Source organism: Phyllostomus discolor, chromosome 15 (assembly GCF_004126475.2).
Source record: "Phyllostomus discolor isolate MPI-MPIP mPhyDis1 chromosome 15, mPhyDis1.pri.v3, whole genome shotgun sequence".
NCBI classification, from domain to species: Eukaryota; Metazoa; Chordata; class Mammalia; order Chiroptera; family Phyllostomidae; genus Phyllostomus; species Phyllostomus discolor.
This window is the reverse complement of record NC_040917.2, coordinates 4,254,644-4,279,036: the sequence shown is the minus strand read 5'-3', so window position 1 is coordinate 4,279,036 and position 24,393 is coordinate 4,254,644. Positions and strand designations below refer to the sequence as shown.

Genomic DNA, 24,393 nt, shown 5'->3' with positions numbered 1-24,393 from the left:
CCCCCCCTTGCCCCGACCCCCAAACTGGGCAGGGGTGGCCAGTCAGACCTGCCTGAGGACTCTCCCCAGCAGCTCCCCTTTCAGCCTCAGCCCGTTCTTAGCCTTGGGATAGAAGACCCGCTCAGCTCCCAATCACAGCATGCTGTCCCAGGCTGTAGGCCTCAGCAGGGCCTGAGACGGGGCAGGTTCTGGCGTCAGCATCTTGTTCAGCGTCTGTGGTGCCGTCACCTCTTCCAGTCACTCTCCCTAGAGCAGTCTGATGTCTTAGTGTGGGCTCTGATTCAAACTTACTGTGAGTCACTTGTATAAAGGCATGAATTAATGGGAAATGAAGAGCTGCTTAAAAAAAATAAAATCCCTGTTACTTACTTTTCTGGTTGATGTGGGTATGTTCACAAAACTTTGAGGTTATACACTTTTATTTGGGGAGTAAAACTAGACATTGCGTGCAAGTCTTCCACCTGCAGCAGCACAGCCTCCATGGCCCGTGGCCGTGGGCCATGGTGGAGGGGCTGCCCGTGGCCGCGGGCCGTGGTGGAGGCCTGGAGAGCAGAGCAGGGATCTGTGGATTGTCTCGGGCTCTGCCCTTGTAAAGCTAAGACTAATGTTGACAAAAGAAATGTCCAAATCTGTAGAAAGATTTTCTAAAAGTTTCTTTGCACCAAACAGACAATGCATGCTCAGGAACAAGATCTCAAGTGCTCTGGAGAACACCAGTTTTGCAGTTCTTTTATACCCTTGGGGCTCAGGGGGGACTTGGGGAAGAGTACATGGAGGTGGGAGAAGGAGAGGCAGGGGCTGCAGTACAGGGTAGCGAAGCCTCAGAGGGGCCTGGGAAAGAGGATCCCTCCTGGCATTGCAGAGGTGTGTTCCCCTGGATTCGGGAGCGAACAGCGGACGGCTGGCCTGCGGGGAGACAGGCCTCGCTCGGAAGAAGTCCCGGGCCTGGGGTGTGACCCCACTAGGACCTGCCCAGTCGGGGTTATATCATTGGATCTCCCTGACCCTGAAGGTGTCAGCTTTATTACAGAACCCTTTTCTCACCCACACTGGTGAGCAGTCCTCTGAAGCGCCCACGGCTGCATGGCTGGCAGAGCAGCTGCTCTGTGAAGGACGCCCGATGAGGCTCCCCGCCGCCGCATCAGCGCTTTGCCCAGACCAGCGGCCACAGCAAGAGGTGCTGCTCTTGGTCCACAGGTGACTCAGGCTCTTCTCAGGCAGACAAGGAAGCACGTGCTGACTGACGTGACTGCACAGGCCACTTCCCCCCCCGCCCCCCCCCCCCCCCCGCTCTGGATAGGGGAACCAAAGCCAGACAAAATGAAATCATTCACCATTCTTGTCAGTGTTTCATGATTTATACAGAAACAGAACTGGAAACCCTTGAGGAGCTCTTTGGGATTGATCATGTTAAGCATTTTGAAGGAGAATGTGCCTGTCTCCTGAGGGAACTGTTCTATGTCTTTGCTGCTCACCTCTCTCCCACACTCGGTTCTCTTTCCGGGTGACGTGTGGTGGTAAGAGACGCCGATCTTCCCTTACCGTTTGGTGTGTTTCCCCGCAGGGCCCCTGCACCGGCAACCAGCAGAGCCTGGCGCACAGCCGCCTCTGGGACGCCGTTGTGGGCTTCCTCCACGTGTTCGCCCACATGCAGATGAAACTGTCGCAGGTAGGGCACCCCCACCCCCGCCCCTGCCCCCCCATGGCGGCATGAGCTGGTGGTCTCAGGCAGACCGGGCATGCATCCCCTCGTTTGAGCACAGCCGTCCATAGATTACTTCCCTCGACACCTCTCACTGTGCATTAAACAATGTTTTCGTAAATAGAACAATTTTATGCAAGCTGAGAATAGAGGGGAGCTGTTACGCCATCTGAGAACCAGAGACCTTACAGACTTGCACATGTGGGGGCGTGGAGGAGTTCAGTCTCTGCTCTGAGCATGTCGTGTCCCGTCATAGCCCCCCTCGCCCCCTCTGTGGTCACTCCTGGAAGCCCCTCCCCCCACCGGCAGTGGGGAAGGATTTCAGACCTGCAGCAAGTCCCTTGTCGAAGGGACCGGATTTTCTTCCAGTTTCTAAACACGCAGTTGTTCTCAATGGATGGCTTTCACCTACTAGTCGGAAGTTTAACTTCATGAAAGTCAAAGAGAAAAAGTAACTACAAGGATAAGATTGCCCACCATGTTTTACTGTTAATGTGAGAGTGCATGTTGAATATGTCGACATGGTTTCCTCACTACTGTGTCCATTTCATTTGAAACTGAGAGACACACAAATAGAAACAATTGTTGCTCTAAGTCTTGGGCAGAGTGTTCCTTTGCAGTGGTGAGTTTTTTGCTGTGGGCGCTGATGTATGTCAGGGCCTAGTACCTGCCAGGTGCCAGGTGGAGGGAAGAATGCTACATTCCAGGTCAGAAGACCGGCCCTCACCTGTCCTGTGAGCGTGGGCCCACTCCGTCCTCCCTGAGCCTCCTTCCCCGTGCCGAGTGTGGACCCTCACAACTGCGCCCGGCCTGTAGCAGGAGCAAAGCGCCAGAGGTCGGCACAGCTGGGCTGGCTCCAGCGGTCAGGACAGATCTTCACCTGCAGCAGGGGAGAGGGTCCAGAGTGAGCTCAGCTCCACTTGGATTTGTACAGTGGTGGCTGTGCCTTACAAAGGGAGAGTGAGGGGGAGGGGATCAGGGGCCCCGTAGCATTGGAGAGTGCAGCGTGAGCCGGGGCCAGTCCCCCAGCCGAGCTGCCCAGACGGCAGTCACAGAAGGTAGGCTGCTGTCTGCCCACAGACACTGAGGGAGTCAGCTGACTGACGTAGATCTTTGGCAGCCTTGAGCTCTCCCAGACAGGCCCTTGGAGTGGGGCTCGGTCACCCCAGGGCCAAGGCCTCCAGCTGGTCGGCGCTGTGTGAACGTGTGTCCGCATCTCTGTAGCCCGACGTGGACAGAGGCCCGGGTCGCACTGGGCAGGGAGAATCACGTCACCGTCCAGTTGCATGCTCACCCGACAGGTCCCATTCTGACGCACTTCCCCATTTTCTTGGCGTCTGGTGCTGAGATGCTGCTGCTGCTCAGTGTGCAGACTCAGTGGAGGTCACAAGTGTTTGGAAGGAAAACATCTCATTCTTCCAGCACCGTGGAACTGGAGCTTCCTGGATGGCAAACCCTGGGGGCTGTAGGGTAGACAGAAGCAAGCTCACACGTCCAGGCCCTGGACCTAAGCACAGGGCTGTGGAGACGCAGCGTATCCATGTAAGATAGTGTATTCATGGTGAAAAGTAAAAATGAAGAAACCCCGGCAATTTTAACAGGGAAATATCAGAGAGTGTAATAAAACTTAGAAATGAGGTACGTTGTACACTGAATATAGGTAACTCTCGTCCATTTTTGGTTTGACTTACGTTGTGTGAGTTTACCTCATATCACTTATATGCTTGTTTTTTTTTCAGATAAGTTAATGTTTATAAAATATATACCATCTTTGTATAATAAGTTAGAAAGAAGAAAAAACAAGTACTGTAGAGAGTTTTCAGGTACCAGAGGGGTGGACTGTGCAGAGGCACCTGCGTCTGCCCTTGTGGAGGCCCCGCCCCTGCCCTTACGCCCACCCCACCCGGCCCCGCCGTTGTCGGGCCCCACGTCCACGTGACCACGTCAGCAGGTGGGGTTGGCGTCTACTGCAGGTGCTCTCCAGTGCTGAGGGGCATAGTTTTAGTGAGCGGCGTGCTGGTAGCTGGCTTTCCTGCTGTGACGCTGCGGTGGGCGCTGCAGTGGAGGAGGGCTCTTCTCGGGGAGGCCGGCGCTCTGCAGGGTTTTCGCATTCTCTCTCAGATGCACTGTGTTAATATTTCCAGGACTCCAGTCAAATCGAGCTGTTGAAAGAACTCATGGACCTCCAGAAGGACATGGTGGTCATGCTGCTGTCCATGCTTGAAGGTATTTGACTCTCCTTTATGGGCATTCGTTTACAATATACGCATCCAAGGGGCCTTTATTTTTTAAGGATCCTTGTCTCTGCATGCAGCAAAGAGTGAAACTTCCACACCGGGATGTGACAAGTGCCTGGGTTTATTGGGGGCCTTACTGTCTTTTCTCAAGTGTGTCTTTAAATGAGAGAAGTGCCGTGCATCTCAGTTTACATGTCTGGAGTGAGACCTGTGGCACCTCACCATTTTTCCTTCTGGGGTGCCCCCTAGAGAGACCTCGCCCTGGCAGGTGACACGGGCAGGTGCGGTGTGTCATCAGGGAACGAGACACTCGGGTGAACTCTGGCCTGCGGTGGCTGCGCTGAGCTGACAGCCGAGAGCCCCAGGGTCCTCGCATGCCACCCTGCAGGGGCAGCCCCGCCCTCCCCTCCGCAGGCCTCTCTCGGTTTTTCTCCTTTTTTTCCTTGCCATCGCTTTTCTCTTCTGAGTCAGGCAGACAGCACAGTGGTTGAGGGTTTGACCCTCGGCTCCCCCACCGGCGTTCCCATCCTGCTTCCCACGGTCTGCTGTCTGAGCCTCGGACAAGTCCACATCCAAGTTCAATGTCCTCTGTGAAGTGGAGATAATGGGAGACTGACGTGGAGATTCAGTGGGATCTTGTGAATGTGGCCAGAGCGACTGAAAGATGTTGGCTTTGACGTGGCCCACCCTGCCCTCACTTTGGTCTCTCTGTTGGGGCCGCCCTGCCCTGTGCACTGTGCTCTGACAGTGGAGGACAGCCATGCTGGCCGAGGTTGCACAGAGGGGCGCTCACACCAGCCCCTAGTGGGCAGTGGCCACTTTACTCCCCCAGCACAGGGTCTCTCTCCCTGATCTGCGGTCAAATGTTAGTCCAAGTAATAGCAATACCCAGAACTGCAGCCACAGCCGTAGCCATGACAACTTAAAATGAACCACTTAGAGCATGCCAGCTCCCAGTTTGAACACTGATTTCCCCAACACCAGGTGTCCGAGTCTGATCGTAGTGTCCTCACTTTTGCGCCTGGGGACCCTGCAGTGCAGAGGGACTGAGAGCTCTGCCTAGGCAGCTCAGCTGGTGGGCGCCGGGCTGGATGCTGCCCACTCATGGCCTCTGACCACGGCGGACCCACCCCCCGGGGCACTCGGACCTCTCACTGCGCAGCCTTCCCCATCGCCCTTTGTGTTCTGTGGCACACTCCGTTCACGGAAGGAAAGCATTCCATGGCCCTGTCATTTGGGATAATACCTAACTCCCTCCCGAGTATCGGCAACCTGCCATCCATTTTCTAACTGTGACAGTTCTGTGCTGTGAAGAAATGCAGGCGGATGCTTCCCGTCTTGCAGCAGAAAGTGTGTGTGACCGGCGCTCAGGGGCCCATTTGGTAATTTGACTTATCTCACTAAGCCTCAGTCGCCTCAGCAGTAAAACCAGAATGAGTAAAACATGCCTGGCATGCATACCTGCGAATATTCAATCAGATATCATGTGTGACAAATGATTTTTCTGCCCTCAAGGTCTGTGTAAATGCTCATTTTTATTATTAACATGAAAGTGGATTTCAGTTTCTGTCTTTAGGATATAAACGTTTGCCCATTTTCTTTATCCTAAAGGACGATGCTTGTTTGACCAATTTGAGAGGAAAGCTGGCATTGTTCCCAGTCTGTGCATATCAGTCTGATGACTCTGTCAATGTGGTTTGCATGTCTTTGTGGAATACGGTACTTACTAACTCTCCCGAGACTCCACACGCTGGGGGACCGACAGGTGCCGGCTCAGGTGTCCGTAGCCCTGTGCTGCTCTTCTCTCTGCAGACACCGGTCTTACCAGGTGTGCTGACTCTCAACCAGTGCCGTTTTCTGTCTGCTGCCAGGTAACGTCGTCAACGGGACGATCGGCAAGCAGATGGTCGACATGCTTGTGGAGTCATCCAACAACGTGGAGATGATCCTCAAGTTCTTCAACATGTTCTTAAAACTGAAGGACTTGACATCTTCTGACACATTTAAGGAATATGACCCTGATGGCAAGGGGGTCATTTCCAAGAGGGACTTCCACAAAGCCATGGAAAGCCATAAGCACTACACACCGTCGGAAACTGAGTTTCTTCTGTCCTGCGCGGAAACAGATGAAAACGAGACCCTAGACTATGAGGAATTTGTCAAACGCTTCCACGAACCCGCGAAGGACATCAGCTTCAATGTCGCCGTCCTTTTGACCAACCTCTCGGAGCACATGCCCAACGACACGCGGCTGCAGACCTTCCTGGAGCTGGCGGACAGCGTGCTCCACTACTTCCAGCCCTTCCTGGGCCGCATCGAGATCATGGGCAGCGCCAAGCGCATCGAGAGGGTCTACTTCGAGATCAGCGAGTCCAGCCGGACGCAGTGGGAGAAGCCCCAGGTCAAGGAGTCCAAAAGGCAGTTCATCTTCGATGTGGTCAATGAGGGGGGCGAGAAGGAGAAGATGGAGCTCTTCGTGAACTTCTGCGAGGACACCATATTTGAGATGCAGCTGGCGGCCCAGATCTCGGAGTCGGACCTGAGTGAGAGGTCGGCCAGCAAGGAGGAGAGTGAGAAGGAGGGGCCAGAGGAGCAGGGCCCGGGGATGGGCTTCTTCTCCATCCTGACCGTCCAGGCGGCCCTGCTGGCCCTCAGGTACAACCTCCTGACCCTGCTGCGCATGCTCAGCCTGAAGAGCCTGAAGAAGCAAATGAAGAAGGTGAAGAAGATGACGCTGAGGGACATGGTCTCGGCCCTCTTCTCCTCCTACTGGGGCATCCTGACCAGCCTTGCGCACTTCGTGGCCAGCGTCCTCCGCGGCTTCTCCCGCGTTGTGGGTGGCCTGCTCCTGGGGGGCAGCCTGGTGGAAGGTGCCAAGAAGATGAGAGTGGCAGAGCTCCTGGCGAACATGCCAGACCCCACGCAGGACGAGGTGAGGGGCGATGGGGAGGAGGCCGAGAGGAGGACCCTGGAGGCCGCCCTGCCCTCAGAAGACCTCACAGACCTGAAGGAGCTGGCGGAGGAAAGTGACCTCCTCTCAGACATATTTGGCCTGGACCTGAAGAGAGAAGGAGGGCAGTACAAACTCATCCCTCACAACCCGAATGCGGGCCTCAGCGACCTCATGAGCAACCCTGTGCCCATTCCCGAGGTGCAGGAGAAGCTTCAGGTGAGATTTCTCTGAGCCACAGCGCCGCTCGACCCTGGCGGGCCCCGGTGGTCAGCTCCCGCCTGCGTGGGGCTCCTGCCAGAGTGTGTTCAACACAGGACCCAGAGAGAATTGGCTGGCTGGCCAGCAGAGCTAGCCTTTGAAAGCTCTCCACAAATTATTGAATTACCTTACAGTACTAGGTGGAAAGGCAGGTACTCCCCCAAGTGACAGTGGGAAATGCGGTGGGTATCCCACCCCCAGGCATGTCCTGAGTGTTTGCCCTGACTCTGACACTGGGGACCCAGGGCTTCAGAGAAGTTGAGGCTATGTCCAGTACTTGTAAACTGCCCAAAAGCGTTATGAGATAGAGAAAACAAACACGACAAAACTAGAAAATTGCTAAGTTAACTGGCATAGGCTGTAGACGGCAGAGGCCATATGCATGGAGCATGGAAGGTCGGAGTGGTTCGGGCATGGTTAGAGAAGACCTAAGAGTGAGGCTCAGGCTGGCCTTGAAGGATGAGTGAGGTGTGAGCAGGTGCATGGGGTGAGGATGGTGTCTCCGCAGTGAGAGGAGAGTGGAAGGTGTCCGCAGGGTCGTGTCTCCTGCCATGGGAGGTGGGGCTGCAGAGGGGGCACTGGGGGCTGGCACCACCCAGACAGAGGGCACTGGGGCCCAGGGCTCCCTACATGCATCCAGAAGTGGCATGTGACCTGCTTTTCTTCTCCCCATCGACTTTCAAGGAACAGGAGGTGAAAGAGGAAGACAAGGAAGAAAAAGAAAACAAATCGGAACCTGAAAAAGCCGAGTACGTGTGGTTTCTAGTACTTTCCTTCGGTCCCTTGTATTCTCTCTCCAGGGGACAGATTGGAGACCTTCCATCTTCTCTGGGGACGGGCTCAGTGAGAGGACCCCAGTGCTGGGAGAGTTAGCGCAGGTGCTGCCAGCCGCCTCGTCCTCCCGTCCCATCTGGCCGTGTGTCTGTCCTGCAGTAGAGATGCCCCCGAGGTGCCCTGTATTGCTCACAGACGGCAGGCCGGCCGAGGGCTCAGGTTTATTACTCATTGTGCGTGTGACTCTGTGCTCAGAAAGGCGGAAGGAGACACACTTTCTGAAAGCTGTCACTGAGGGTCCTTGGGAACTGTGTCCCTCAAAGCTAGTGCCAGGGCCACACACAAGAAACCCACCCGTCCCCTGGCCTGCCGGAGATGCTGACTGAGTGGGCCTGTGTGGGCCTCAGCAGTGTCCCTGCCACCCACAGCTGGGGCACAGTGGGGGGTGCAGCCATAGGACCTGGAGAGCTGGAGGGGAGCGATGGAGAGGAGTGATGGAGAGGGATCCTGTCCTCCTGGCAGTGGCTGCTTGCTCCCGCTGAAACTTTCACCTTCCCCCACGTTTAATTAATTTTATATGCACAGCTTTAAAAACTGGGAAAACCCAATTGGTAATCTTGGGCATAGTTGGCTCGGACCTGAAAAAAGGAGGAGGGCAGTGCAAACCTCTTCCTTGCACCCCGGACGTGGGCCTTGGCGACCTCCTGAGCAGCCCGTGCCCCTTCCAGGGTGCACTTTTGCACGTGGCGCTTTATTTTCCTCCTCCACTCGGCTCCCTCTGTCCGCATCCTGCGGTCAGCCCTGTTCCTTGTCATGGCCCGGCACTGCTGGGCCCGCTGTGACCGTGGCCACGTCAGTGACCACTGCAGGGTGCAGGCATGTGACGGGGTGCACCGTCACTTTGTGTGGACACTGACCACTAAAGACACTGTTAGAGAAAGCTCCCACCGGACAGGCTGCGTGTGCGTGTTGTATATGTGGGTTTACATGTGTCCATAAAGAGCTTTCAGGGAGGATTGGTATTTTGCAGCTAAAGGGGTTTGTGGATCAAATTTCAGTGCTTCTAATTTCATTATTATGTGGAAAACTAATATACTGACATCCTCCATACATGTGAACAGCCAAATGCATATATATGTCTTTGCTGTTAGGTCTTAAAGGCTAGTCAGCATCAAAGACTGACCATTAGAGTTTTAATTTAAAAGTAAGGTACGTTGTAAGTTTTGCTGGTTATTCTCCTTTCAGTAAAATGTTCTTCGACACAATTGGAAGGAAATGTGCTATGTGCAGATACAAAGGCACTTCCCGCCTGTGACATGCCCTTTAGATTTGAACTTCACGGAATTGCTCATCTGCAGGAGGCCACGATAATAGAAATCCCGCCCCTAATTCTGAAATTCTGAGTGTTGTATTTTATTGGAAAAGAAGTCTTTTAAAGTGATAACTGTGATTTAAATATCTGTTCCTTTGTCTGTTTTGGCACAAAACCTGTTTGCCCTTCCGTTCCTGGATGGCTCATGTCCACTCGTGCATCCACAGTGGAGAAGACGGAGAGAAAGAGGAGAAGGTCAAGGACGAGAAGGGCAGGCAGAAGCTCCGGTCGGTCCACACACACCGGTACGGGGAGCCAGAGGCCCCCGAGTCGGCGTTCTGGAAGAAAATCATAGCTTATCAGCAGAAGCTGCTAGTAAGCCGTTTCGGAATGAGTGTTGGTGTGATACATTGTGGGACGCACGATGACTGAGGCTCGGCAGGGACCTGTGGGCCTCCTCCGAGGGGCAGTCAGGGAACCAAGCCCGCTCTGCAGGTGTGACCTGTTCCCGGTGGCCACACCCACGGCCTCTGCACACAGTCCCGTCACCTGGGTCCACTGGGCTGGTCACTGCCCGCAGCCAGGGCCCCCACGGGATAGAGGACACGTCTGGGCCCCCCTTGTGAGGCCCACTGTGGGGCGGCTGGGGCCCTGCCTCACCGTCGGGCACACAGTGAGGCCGCAGGGCACAGGTGCGCAGACTGGTGTTCCCAGGTGGGCTGCTCCGGTTTCTGGAGCATCACCCTTTTATTACAGTTCAGTGATGGAAATGTCAGTGCAACGAGCCGACTCTGCACTGGTAATGAGAAGGTCTGTTCAAATTTATTCTTTAAATAGGAATAAGTAAAAAAAGGAAAGAAGAGAGAGATGATAGGTCTTTCTGCAGCGCCCTATACAATGTTCAGAAATGCTCCCCAATTAATAAAATACATTTATATTTGGAAAACAAAGAAAAAGGTTGCAGTTCTCTATTTTATCTCTATGCATATTCATTCAAAATGGAATTCATAAAAAAAATTAGTTTGAAAGGCCACTGGTGTGCGTATGTATAAATATAGGGTGGGGCAAAAGTAAGTTTGCAGTTTGTATGCAAGATAATAACTAATAAATAATGATACAAGAACAAACTCGGTGTTTCAAGAACTCAAAGCTGTACACCACTTGTGCCCCATCTTGTATTCTACGTGGTTTTTAGAGCAGGAAATTTGGGAGGACGAGTGTGCAGAACAAGCCTGCAAGAGGTGCTGACCAATGAAATCAGACCTGGAAATTGAGAACAGCTCTCCTTACAATAGAGCCATTTGAAAGACAAAATCATATGTGGTGTTTATTCGGTGTTTAGTAGCCTTTGGGAATCAAAAACGCACAGTCAGGAAACACATTGTATTTTAGAACTGAACCTACAAGGGAAGCGGACTGACCCAACCACGCAATATTCTAACTGCTTATGTATGTGAATCTGGGACGTCTTGTGTGATTTACACAGATACGTGAATTTAACTGACAGTTTTAACTAGGTTTTCTTAGCTGCCTGCCCTTCTCTGTACCATGGAAGGCAGAGTACACTGAGCACAGCGTGCTCTAGACAGCCCCGCGTGGCCCTAGTGTGGGGTGGTGATAGTGGCCGTGCTGCAGGTGAGGATGGAGTGTGCTTGACCACAGTGTGGGAAGCATCCCTCTGCCCCCAGGGTCACAAGCTCACTCTCTGCACTGGGACTTTCTTTGCTCACCGGTTTGTGCACTCAACACTGGCCACGGTCACCTCAGGCCGCCCCAGGCCCGGTGTCTCAGGACTTTGTCACCTCCCAGCTCAGACAGCCCAGTGACTAACTCAGCCTGTCTGACCCAGGTCCACTTCTAGAGTGAACCGATGCGACGGACCCAGGTTGGGTTGGTGGCCCACTGGGTCCAGTCAGCCGTGACAGTAAAGGCAGTCACATGTGGGAAATGACACCACCAACACGGCCTGTGTGCCCAGAGAGGCCATGAGACGTGTTGACACTGTGACGTGGCCTGTGACTCGGAGCCCCGGCATGTGCACAGGGAAGCCCCACAGGCATCCCCACTTGCCCTGAGAACAAAGGCTGCTCCCCCTGCCCACCGCCTGCTCCCCAGATTCATTCCCTCTCAAGGTGTTTTATCCGCACTCAACAAATGGGGGAGAAGGTGCTGCCACGGTGGTTAAGGGGGTTGTGCACACAGTCCCTAGCAAGGCCCCAGATGTCACCCACCTCAGCAGAGGCCTGCAAGCTCTGCCTTGCTGCCCCCAAGCTCCCGCTGTCCCCTCCCTCACCAGCCAGCACCCGGGGTCGCCCTGAGCTCAGGACTTCGCCCTGCATGCTCGTTTCTCTCCGGTGCACTGTTTGTCCCCAGTCGTTCACTTGACTCGCTCCCTGTGGCCTCCAGGGCTCTGCTCACAGGCTGCCCAAGAGGGACCCACCCGACCACCTGTGAGGGCCATCTCGCCCTTCCCCTAAGCACTGACCTGGCAGGGCCTCCTCATGGCGTCTAGCATTCCCTGAAGTCGTGTTTTACCTGTGGGGGTGCCTGGGGTGCCTCTTTACCGTTTGTGCTCTCCGTGGGGGTTCTCCCCGGGTTTTCCGATGCACTGTGAGTGGGGCTCGACACACACTGGCTGCCCAGGAAGTAGTTGCGGGTGAACGAGTGAGTGCTCCCCCTGCCTGTCTGCAGATTTCATGTCCGTCAGTGCAGTGACCTTTCTCTTTCTTTTCACCCTCAGAACTATTTTGCTCGAAACTTTTACAACATGAGAATGTTAGCCTTATTTGTCGCGTTTGCAATCAACTTCATCCTGCTCTTCTATAAGGTACGTATGACTTAGTCCTTAAACGACCAGCATGAGGTTACCGAATTGGTGTGAAGGCTCAGAGACCCGCCAGTGGGCACACCTAACCCTGTTCTAAAACACACTGTGATGGAAGAGGAACCGAACGCTCAGGCACATCCCTGGTTGTGAGGCTGAGCAGATGTGTTCTTCCTGACCCTGCGAGCTTGCGGGCCGGGCGGGCAGAGGGTCCTCCGCAGCATTCCCAGGCCACTGGGCTCAGCAGTGCCACATTCACTTCTCTTTGTCACTGAGAGGGCGGCTGAGCCGCCTCATTTCCCCATGCACGCCAGTCCCCACGACTTCTGGTCACCGAGAAGGGGGCCCAGCAGTGTCCATTCTCTGCCACTGGGTTGGAGGAGCCACCTCTGTTGTGCCGGGCAGCTGACCTGGCTCTGTGGGAAAAGGCTGGGTTTCCGCTGTGTTTGTTCGTGCTCGTATCGTAGAGGAAGCGAACTGACTGCACTTTAAATGGTTTGAATCAGGTGTCCACTTCTTCTGTGGTTGAAGGAAAGGAGCTCCCCCATCGCAGCACAAGTGGAAACCCTAGAGTGGGCATCCTGGACAGCGGCCCCGACGGTGGCCTAGATGGCAGCCTGGACAGTGGCCCGCTGGGCTCGGCAGCCGTGCACTACGTGCTGGAGGAGAGCAGCGGCTACATGGAGCCCGCCCTGCGCATCCTGGCCGTGCTGCACACCGTCATCTCCTTCTTCTGCATCATCGGCTACTACTGCTTGAAAGTAAGGCAGGGGGCAGGGTCCCTGTGCTTCGGCCTGTCCCTGTGCACCAGTCTGCTGCAGGCTGGGCTTCTGGGGGAGCGGTTCTGAGATGCACGGAACTCATTGGGAATGTTCCAAAAGTCAGCCTGTGTGGGACGAGCGGAGAGTGCAGGAGGCCCCAGGGGAATGCGGGCTGCAGGGCAGGCCCGGGCTGGCTCTCGTGCCACAGAGGCGACAGCTGGGTGTCCTGGGCTGGGACCTTGGGGCCTGGCCTTGTGGACTCCACACTCACAGGCTCTGGCTGCGGGCCACCCTGGGAAGTGTGGTGGCCTTGGGTGGTGTGACTGTAGCTTCCTTTCACACACTTGTAGTTGTTCCCCCACAAGTTGACCCCACAGAAGTGACCCCGCCACTGTGTCTGCTAGCAGTGCTCTGTGTCCTAGGAATCAGAGAACTACAGCGTTCAAGCCCAGCAGCTGGTTGCTCTGATATTAGGGACGCACCTGCTGCAGTCCTGGGTGGACATGCTGTCCAGGTTGTCTCACTTCCCTAGAGGATCGTGCAGCTGCTCCCAGACCCTCCAGGGAGCAGTGCCGTTTGGTGCACGGCACTCGGACGGCGTCTGAGGCGTAGGGTTGCCCGCTTCCTCTGTGAGTCTCTTCATCTTTCTGTATTGGGACTCCTCTTCACTGTTACGCCTTCTCTTCACTGCCCCTGCCCCTGCCCCTGCTCCTGCCCCTGCCCCTGCCGAGCAGCTTCTAGAACTTCTGAAAAACCAGGGCCCAGCCTCGAAGACCAGACTGTGACGTTTCTTCAGAAACTGTTCTCGACCCCTCTCCTTCCCTTGTTTTACGGGGGATGTTCAGGGATGCTTCCAGAGTGTACGCACCTTTCTTGTGTGCAGTCTGCATGTGTGCAAAGGGAGTCAGTGTGTTCTGGAGCCATCTTGAAAAGCAAAGAGTTTTCCTGATGCTGAAATTAAAATGTCTTTCAAATTAGCATGTGGGCATGCTGAGCAAGGAATTATTAAAGGGAGTCCTCAAATAAAACATCATTTCTTAAAAGCATGCATTCTAGAACCTTAGTACCATCGTCGTGTTTTATGGCACTCATTTCTGCTGCAGCCATATGTATCTATAATACGCCAAAGAAAAACAGTTTAGCCTGGTCCTCATCTCTTTAATATTTAGAAGTGGCCTCATGACTGCAATTACCTATGAACTGTGTGTGGGAAATGGAGTGCATACGTGTAATACCTCTTCTGGCTCCTGTTTTTCCAAAACCTCTAGATGCTTCTTTCTGCCTAAAATATACCCGACTTACTTTCATTCCGTTTTTACCATGCTGGAGGTAAATGGGAAGTATTTCTTCCCAAAGGCTGTGTTGCAATGATAGTGACCGCAGGCAAGGCCAGAAAATCTAAACTGATTTCATGTTTATTTTTCAAATGTAGGTCCCACTGGTTATTTTTAAGCGCGAAAAGGAAGTAGCTCGAAAATTGGAATTTGATGGGCTTTATATTACGGAACAGCCTTCGGAAGATGATATTAAAGGCCAGTGGGATAGACTCGTGATCAACACACAGTGAGTAAAGAATATATGAGACATTTCTGCGCTCTCAGCTTTCCAAACATGAAACACTTGGCTGGGGTTGCCTGTGGCACTGTTGGAGGTGTAGCAGAGGTGATTAATGAGTATATATTCAGCCAAGAAAATCAAAAGGCTCGGCGCTGTCAGCCCCTCAGTGGAGCCTGTCAGTTTTTGCCATCTGTGTTCCGAATTCCTTAATCAGAAGGGACTTTGGGTCTGTTCCCACAGCCCTGGTGGAACTCTTGTCTCCATCGCTCAGCCAGAGTTCAGAACAGGGTGCAGCTGGAGCACAGGGCGGGGCTGGGGGGATGGGGGGGGCGCAGCTGGGGCCCCTGGAGACTGCAGGGTGGGGTTATCTCCTCCAGAGGCGTAAAAGAGGCAAATCTACTCATTAGGGTAGGAGGTTGGCATTAAAGGCAAGGGAGTTGAATTCCACACTAATGTATCTACATTGTAAACTTTCAGTTGGTGCCATCAAGCAGCCTGGCATAAAACCAGCTGAGCACTGTGGTGTGTGCAGTGGAAGACAGAAAACACACTTTTCTGTGCACCGATTGTTTAGCCGTGTAAGATCATGGTCCAGGCTCCTGGCTGCCGTGCCAGATATAAACCCATAGCAAAGTACAAGTTTCTACCATTAAAAGTGTTAATAATGCAGTAGCTTATGGCCCTCAAGAGGGAAATACCTTCTTTTTATTGTGATTAGTTCTGCTTATTTTTAAAAAGTTACCATTTCCAGTAAGTTCCGGGTTTTCAAATGGGGAGGATTTGTGTGTGGATGATCCCGTGAATGTTGTCTCTAAACGCTCCGTGCTGTGTTTAGCAACTCGAGCTGTCCACACTACATCAAACCAGCCTGTCCCTTCTGGCAACTCCATGTTGGGCGTGGGTGCAGCGTGAGGCTGTGGCTCGGTGGCCCCAGTTTTCTGAGGGTGACTGGTGCCAGCGAGGTTCTTTCCACCTCCCAGGGAAACAGTGTCAGGTTTTTCAATACTTTAGAGGCACTTGACAAAGCAGTCTTTATGTTGATATTGACACATTGCAAGTCAATGAAAAACAGAACTAGTTGGCTTATTAATGAATATACTCATGTTCTTCTCCAGTAAAATACCAGCCTTTTTGTGAGTTCCATGTATATATAGGGTGAGCAAAAGTAAGTTTACAGTTGTGAGAACACAAAACAGAGATTTTTCTTGTATTATTATTTACTATCATATTATATATTTGTATTATAACTGTAAGCCTACTTTTGCCCACCCCTGTATTTATATAATAATATTTAAAATGATATTCAACATACCAGCGATGTAGAAAAATTATAGGACAAGATGAATGGGAAACAAATTTATTTTAATTTTTGCGAATGGAAGAAAATGTTTTCATATTATGTTAAATATTTTGTATATTCCAAACAATATATTGCTATTTCTTAAAATGACACTCTTTTACTTCTATGCTTTTCTATCTTTTAGGTCATTTCCCAACAACTACTGGGACAAATTTGTTAAAAGAAAGGTAATGCTTCTTAGAAGGAATAAATTTGTCATTTTTCCCCCAAAGTGCAGCTCAGATTTGAACCACTGCAGTTCATACAGGGAATGAGGCCCGAGTGTGCACTGTGTGGGTCAGCGCCATTTCACCGTGAGGGCGTTTGAACATGAAGTTCATCCCTTGCACAGGAAGATCCTGCACTCTGCACCCGCCTGTGCTCTGACGCAGGCAGTGCAGCCCTGCAGGGCCCGGAACGGTGGGAGTTTTCCCTGAGGTTGCTCCGGGAACCTATGGGGCTGAAGGCCATTTGCACAGAGACAGCTGATAAGTCACCTGGGGTGGGATCCCCTTTACACTAAAGAGGTGAACTTGTTGCCTAGCAACAAAGAACCGAATTGTATGTCCTTAATAGAAACATTAAAGATCTTATTTCTGTGAAGTTTTATGCTTCTAACTCAGACTGCTCAGGAGCGGGGTGGGAAGAACACTGAAGCGGCTGTGGCAGAGGCTTCAGGGGGTAAGAGCATGTCCCATACACCTAACGGTTGTGGGCACGATTTGCCAGTCAGGGTGCATGCCGAGGTTGCGGGTTTGATCCCCGGTCGGGGCTTGTCAGGGAGGCAACTGACTGATGTTTCTCTCTCATGTCAATGTCTCTCTGTCTTTCTCTCGCCCCCACCCCAGCCCTTCATTTCTCCCTAAAATCAATAAACATATCCTAGGGTAAGGATTACAAAAAAAAAAAAAAAGGAAGAAAAAAAGAACACTGAGACAGCTCAGCTGTGGACTGTGGCACAAAGCCCGAAAACTCTGATCTTGGGGTCGAGGATCATCCCCACCCTTCCTACCGCAGGGCATTAATGTAGACGACCTTTTCAGTGACGCGAAGCGTGCACCTGCGCCTGTGCATTGGGAAGCTCGGCAGCCACTGCCTTCCAGCTTGTCCTCCCCTTGAGCCCCTCTAGTGTACAAACTGACGCCACCACCCCTGTGCGTGCGTGCGTGCAGGAGCTGAGCTCCACCATCAGCCAGGGCGGTCCGGGACTGGTTGGAAAGAGTGGCCCCCTTTGCCTCCACCAGGTCCGCGCTGCTCCTGCCGTGGTTGGGGACAGGCAGCCACAGGGCGCTTACAGAGCTTGCCCCAGGAGTTTAAATCAAGGACATGAAGCATGTTGGCTTTTTATTTTAATAACAAGACTTTCTAGATGAAAGAAGCAGTATGTCTGTTGATTTTTATTTTGATGTAAGTTTTTATCTCCTTATGACTTAGCATTTTGAGTAACGTTGAACAACTTCTCAGGCAACAGCTTTGAAAGAATAATTTTAAAGTAATTTTAAGTAGAAAATTTGAATATTTTATTTTCATTAGTTAATCATGTTCAGAAGTTTCTACATTATTAAAGCAAGAGTTTCTCTGAAGGAAACTATATATTCAGAGTGAAATAAATGGATAGATTGTAATTGCAACTCTGAGTGTCTGTGGAATTCCTGCCATGGTCCCCAGCACGGTCTCTGGCGAGCAGGGCGAACACAGTCCACTGAGAACCCACTCGGACCAGCCCACCTGTGTTTCGTGCCATGAGAATAATGCAAAACACCTTGTTTTAATTAACCTAAATAATCTTTGCTCATAGGTTTTCAACTACCATTGTTCTTTTACATTTTCTTTTCATTTTCCTGACTGTACACATTCAGAAAAGGCCAGTTTTATTTCTGCTAATCCTTTTTCCATCTATGTATTTTTCTTTCATCCATTCTAATCTTAACTCCCCTCTTCCCTTGTTCTCGCTTGCTGTGTTTCTCTGTGTTTCTGTTCCTTCTTTTCTGCCCCCTTTTGCTACCAGCTCACTGTCCTCCTGCTCTGTGTTCATTACTTTCCCTGTTTCCTCCCATTTTCATGGTTGGTTGGGACGTCTAAGAACTGACCTGGAAGTGTGACACACAGGTAAAGCCAGGCGAGTGTGACAGAGGACAGAGGGGCGAGGGGCTGCTAGGAGTGGTCCCAGCGACACACACAGAACCTGCACTAGCTGGGAATTAAACTGAGGACCAGAGGACGGTGACAGGGCGCCATGCCTGGCATTGCTGAGGAATCGCTGCAGTCGGGTGGCACAGGACAGGCCCAGAGCCAGGAGGGGCCCAGGCTGTGGCAGCCAGCTCAGGGTCTGCGCAGCGGTCCCCGCTGGGAGCCAGGCTCTGCCCCGTGCTTCCTGACCCCAGCTCGTCCCAAGCTCAGCATCCTTGGTGTTTTATATTTTATAAGATGCATCTCTTCATCTGTAGAATACGATGCTAACAACTCAGAATTTATACACTGTGACAATCCCATGAGGGAAAGCACATCAGAGTTCTTAGCGTAGTTCCTGGCACAAAGTACGAATTTGGTAGATGTTTCTTTTAGTCCAGTTCCTTCCACTTCTTTGCCCACTTACTTTGGCCCACGCTCTTCCTCTCACGTGCCTTCCTCTCAAGTTAGGAGTCGTGTTCCTTAGACAGGCTTTAGTTACAGGCTGTGAGTTTACTTCACTCTGGAGCAGGGTGATCCCATGTTGACAGACGACCGTTGGCACCAATTCACACCAACAGGGATCTTCAGCCTGGGGTGCTGTGAAGGAGTGAAGCTGATCAGGGCAGGTGGCTTAGTCATGACACAGCAGAGCTGTGAGAACCGAATGGCAATGGAGCAGCTCAGCAGAGCAATGGCTCAGTCATGAAGCAGTGCGGCTGAGGCTGGAGGCAGCCTGAGCGAGGCATCACCCCTCCAGATGGCTTTGCCCCACTTTGCTCTGGAGAGACGCCTTCAGTGTTTCATCTTTGGTGTTTCAGCTCCAGCTGATGTCTTCCACGGAAAGGGAAAGCATGTGGACTTCCAAATAAGACAAATATATAGTAGCTATGAAAGTAATTAGAAGTGGGTATGCATATAGACACATAGATGTGGCTGCTTGATGGCTGAGGCTTTCTTTCTTCTTATCCCCTAGGTCATGGATAAGTACGGAGAGTTTTATGGCAGGGACAGAATTAGTGAGCTGCTCGGCATGGACAAAGCGGCTCTGGACTTCAGTGACGCCCGGGAGAAGAAGAAGCCAAAGAAAGACAGCTCCCTCTCGGCCGTGTGAGTGTCACCCTGCCCTGTCCCAGGTGGAAGAAGAAACAGTCGAGCATTCTGAACTTGCAGGGGCCCTGGCTTCCTTCTTCAGGGCCAGTGGAACAGGGAGATGAGAGACACGCAGGGTGGACACAGAGGCCACTGTATACCTACAGCTGTTTTGAGCTGTGGAATGACTGCCTTCTTTTCTATTAACTTTTGAAGATTCCTTTTTGTTATTTACATAAAGCAAATAAGTGTTCTTAATTGAATTTGCCTTTTCTATCTTTAATGCCTCTTAAGTCAAAGTAAAACATGCAAAAGTGCATTATACCACTTTATTTTCTGATACTTCTTTATTTGAAAAGAAGTTAATTTTCTTAAGTTTTTAAAAAGGGAACAATGTAGCCCTTTAACAGAAAGGTGCAAAGTTCATTTTATTTAATTATGTGATTGTTTTTTATTCAAATAGCAAAGACTTCATATGTCAGAAATACTATGCTGCTGTATCATTATTTGGAAAGTGCACTTGAAAATTAAATACTTTTTTTAAAGATTTTATTTATTTATTTTTAGAGAGGGAAGGGAGGGGGAGAGAGAGAGAGAGAGAGACAGAGAGAGAGAGAGAGACAGAGAGAGAGAGAGAGAGAGAGAGAGAGAGACACCAATCTGCAACCCAGGAATGTACCCTGGCTGGGAATCGAACCTGGGACACTTTGGTTCCCAGCCCGAGCTCAATCCACTGAGCTACGCCAGCTCTGGGGCCCCCCAAATTAAATACTTTTAATATAATACTTGCATGAAATAATATATTATGATATGCTATAAAGATGTCAGACAGCTGAATTGAATTCACCAGAGACTGGTTTATACGCTCACACGTACGCATACATATAGTGTGAGTGCACATATGTAACTGAGGTTTGTCCAGGTGTCCAGCCCTGTAATGTGAAAAGTAGAGACATTTATTGAAGAAGATACGAAATGCAAGAAACATTCTATGTAGGACAATGACACCTCAGTCCCCTTCAGAGTAGGCATCTTGGCACTTCACTCAGTTCTCTCAGTCACCATCAGCTTCCCTATCATATTTTCCTAAATCTTATCACTGGTCTGAAATCTCTTCCCTTTCAAAGGTGATTTTACTTTTGGGAAAAGCTAGAAGTTGCAGGGTGCTAAATCTGGCCTGTAGGTGTCTGAATCACCTGGATGATTTGATGTTTCTTCAAAAACCTCTGCATGAGACATGATGCATGAGCGGGTGCATTGTTGTGATGAAGCTGCAAATCACCAGCTGCTCATAGCTGCAGTTTTCTGAATCATCTGAATGGTTTCCATGGAGGAATGTTCAAGCTTAAGGCAAAATCTGATGCAGATTCATTGCTGTACTCTCTCGGTCATTTTGAATGCAGATGACCACACAGTACACCTGCTCACTCAGTGGTGTCTACTGCCCCCACTGACTAGTACAGTGAAGCCGTCACTGTTCACACATGCTCATTCCAGTCCACTCTCCTTGGCTGCCAGGTTCCATCCATGTCGTGTAAATGCTCTTTTTATTAACAATGGCTGGACTTTTTCTGGACAGACTTTATGTGTATGTGTGTGTGTGTGTGTGTGTGTGTGTGTGCGCAGCAAATTTAAGCAGCTGGAATAAATGTAAAGCATCCATGCTTTTAAAAATATACCTTCTTATTATAGCCACTTAACAATTTAGAAAAATCATAATAGTTCCCTCAAAAACCATGTGAGACTTTGTTATCTGCATGTTTATAATCTCAAGTCAGGTAGGGATGTGATGATTATTTTGAAAGGATAGGTATTTGAGGTTCTATAGAGCAATATTATTTTGCCTTAAATAAATATTTTAGCTAGCATTAAAAAATGTTTTGGCTGACCTATCTCATCAGTCATATATTTTTTATTTTTCTGGAAACTTGTTAGAGCTACTTGGGTCATTAAAATAATGTGCACCCTGTTAAAAAGTAGTGAGATAGACAAATATCTGACAAAAACTGAATCTAGGTCCAAAATGTTTCTTGGACCCTTTAAGAAAACAAATGTGGCCCTTAAAGACGGTCACGGTGTAAAAGGCGCAGCAGGTGGCGGTCCTCAGGAGCGAGGCCCCTGCGCTGAAGCAGCGTGGGAAACAAGGACCGCGGTGTGGGTGGGCAGAGCTTCCCGCTAACACGTAGACCCCTCATAAGCAACATAGGATTAAATAATTTTACTAAATAATGTGTTTTTCATAGTCATACTTGTGACTCTAGAAAATAAGTTAGAAAAAAATCAAAGGAAAGTTTAGATTGTTTTTTTACTGTGAACAAAAGTTCTAAATTAGTGGGATTTTCCACTGTTTTACACAGTAAATGTTTGCAAGTTTGACCCCTAGCAGAGTACCAAGAAATGAATGTGGCATTTATTAACACCTTTACCTATGGCTAATGAAATTAGAAGCACAGTGATCTAGTAAATGATGTAAATTGCCAGGAAAATATTTATGTGTAGTGTTCTCTTATAAAAATGTTCAGAAAGATCAAGTTTTAAAAGGTTATCCGGCTCCATATGAATATTATCTTAACATGCGCAGTTGGGTACTGGAAGAGCCCTGTATCTGTTTGTGTCATTTGGTTATGAACCGAATAGATGGGGCTTGGTCTGAACAGGTGGCCAGCTCGCCTCCTGCGCACAGAGTGGCTGCAGCAGCCAGAGAGCTGGTGTGCTTCACATATCCCAAAACCACCCAGCAGAGCTCCAAGCTTCTGGCTGGTAGCTTTCCCCACCCTGGGACCCCGGACCACACCAGCCAGGGCCAAGAAAAGCTATTCTTATAGTAAAACCCATTGTACATATTCATGGAACTTTAAAAAATGTTATTTAATAATAAAATTAATTATAGTTCAATGACAACTTATTTTTCTTACAATAGAAAATCCTAGGCTAAAGTAAATTAAACCTTAACCATTGGGGGAAATGTCTCCTAAGGAGTCAGCTGTGATTAGCAACTACCTATTCTAGCACTTAATTTAAGAGTAGCCTCATTAAACTAAATGATTAAAGAAGTAATTAAAGACTAAAACAGAGAAGCCCTTTAGAAAAAAATACTATAATTCTATAGTCTATTGTATCATCTGCCATATCTATTACCTGGAATATTGCCCATAATCCGTGTGGCAAGTTCTAAAAAAATGAAAATTAAAAAGCATGTTTTAATATGTGTGTATTTTAATCTGCAAAGATCATGAACAGTTACGTTAAGATTTCTTCATCTCATGTGTTTGTGGAGATTTTCGGTGTGGAAATCTTGTGCTTGGTGCTGGGGAGCTCACAGGTCAGCAGAGAAGAAGGAATACGCAGACCCAGCCCCTGAAGCAAGGACTCAGTTGGGGAGGGGGCCGTCTGCAAAGTGCCGTGGGGACAGGGGACAGGTCAGTTCCTTCTTGGGTACTCTCCACCCAAGTGAGGCTTCTGACAACAAAAGGCAGCAAAACCAGAATGAAAAGGCCCCTTCACTGGCCAAGGGAGTGTAGTCATACAGTAACTGTGGGTGTCCGTGCAAGTTTCGACTAGTTGAAGTGAAAACTGTCCTTTCGGGGTGTAGGTACAAACATATGACGTGAGTCGGTGTGGAAGCTGGGGGCGCATGTTAGCTGACGTCGGGCAGTTTCCCGGCATGACTGCCACCCACAGCGTGAGTTGACCCTGTATTTAACATAGGGAAAGAAGGTGAAAAAGAAAGGACTTTTCTTACATAATAGATGATGGAGGTGGTGATGTTTTGTTTGTTTTCAGAGAGCCCTCTAGCAGAGCCCCCAAACTCGGGGACATGCTGCCTAGGGAGCTCTCACCTCTCCCAGGACCTGGGGGAGAGCCCAGGCCCTGGGGTGGCCCCGTTTCCTCGAGGAACATCTGGAGTCGGAGTCGGAGTCGGCCTCACGTGCATTCTAAAGCTTCTCCTCCTCTGTCATCGCAGGCTGAACTCCATCGACGTGAAGTATCAGATGTGGAAGCTCGGAGTGGTCTTCACTGACAACGTAAGCCCCTCCCTCCCGCCAGGCGCGTTGCTCTGACTGCTGAGGCTGCTGTGCCCGCAGACACTGCTCACTCATGCTGCTCGAAGTCGGCCCGTGTAATGGGGAGCCCAGCGGAGGAGATCCGAGGGAACAAATGGCCGATCAGCCCTTCTTTCCTTCCATTTCTTTCAACAAGGATAGATTAAAATAAGGATATATTTATACAAGGATAGAAGCAAGATGAACATCCATGCATATTTTCATTTAGATTTCAGTGGGCAATGGCACATGTCTCACTTTGCAGATGTTAAAAAGAACATTCTAAACGTATAAAAATCTTAAGAACATTAATTGTGATAAATTTTAGTTTCTCCCAAAATAAATAATCAAGTTATTGTGTTGACCCGCCATTTATCTAAGAGCCTTAGAGCCTATGAAATAAATGTGGTTTCCCTTCATACCCAAATATGATGAGAAAGCCACTTGTCATGACCCCTGTCCTGGCCCGCTCTGTATTGTTACATTTTTGATCCTTAGAATTTTCAGTTTGAATAATTGTAACTGTCGGTTGTTTGCCCCTGTTTGCTGGCTGTGGGAAGCCACTGGAGAGAACGGTGAGATTTGGCTGACTTGGCCAGCCAGGAATGTTCCCTGTCAGATGTCAGCCCCCTGCCTCTTGCCCCTCTCAGCCCTCTCGCCGGCCTCCCGCTCCCAGAACAGGAAGGCCCCCAGCCTCTTGCCGCTCTGCCTCCTGCCTTCTCCCTCATACAGTGCGCATAGCGCATTTAGCCTTCAAATCTCTCTCTGATGTTAGCATTGACTTTTAGAGTGGACGTGAGTTCCATGCTCCTGAAACTGGCGGCACCCCCAGCTTCTCCCACCTCCAACCCCCTCCCACCCCCCACCCCCCCGCCCAGCTACTAGCCCGGGATCTTAGAGAACTGTCCTGAGAGTTCAAACCTGAAGAACTGCTACCTGTTACTGAGGTGTCCTGCAGCTGACTCCTTCCCTAACAGCGGAAGCAGCTCCCTGAGTAGAAAGGGCACCTGGCCCTGTACCTGGAATTCTGTGGCTGTGTGGTCTGAGAAGACGGCGTGGAGAGCGGTCGTGGTAGAGCGAGATCCGACAACATGGCACTGTCCGGGTTCTGTGTCCTGACGCATTTGTGCCCATCTTGTCTCCACAGTCCTTCCTCTACCTTGCCTGGTACATGACCATGTCCGTCCTTGGACACTACAACAACTTCTTCTTCGCTGCTCACCTTCTCGACATTGCTATGGGGTTTAAGACGCTGAGAACCATCTTGTCATCGGTAACTCACAATGGCAAGCAGGTAAGAGTTTATCTTTTCTTCCTGCAAGAAAAGTGAAAGGCAACAGTATGCCAACAAAAATAAAACCAGACCTCATGA

At 50.4% G+C, this 24,393-nt stretch overlaps 1 protein-coding gene across 1 annotated transcript in view; it reads left to right on the top strand.

Annotated features, from left to right (window-relative positions):
* The window catches only part of RYR2 (ryanodine receptor 2), a 533,272-nt gene that overhangs the window by 482,294 nt on the left and 26,585 nt on the right, over positions 1 to 24,393 (top strand). The window contains 12 exon segments of the mRNA XM_036016051.1: positions 1,565 to 1,669; positions 3,847 to 3,928; positions 5,811 to 7,108; positions 7,835 to 7,899; positions 9,464 to 9,611; positions 11,977 to 12,063; positions 12,567 to 12,821; positions 14,254 to 14,384; positions 15,863 to 15,905; positions 18,863 to 18,996; positions 22,943 to 23,003; positions 24,169 to 24,315. Coding sequence (XP_035871944.1) covers positions 1,565 to 1,669; positions 3,847 to 3,928; positions 5,811 to 7,108; positions 7,835 to 7,899; positions 9,464 to 9,611; positions 11,977 to 12,063; positions 12,567 to 12,821; positions 14,254 to 14,384; positions 15,863 to 15,905; positions 18,863 to 18,996; positions 22,943 to 23,003; positions 24,169 to 24,315 — 2,556 coding nt within the window.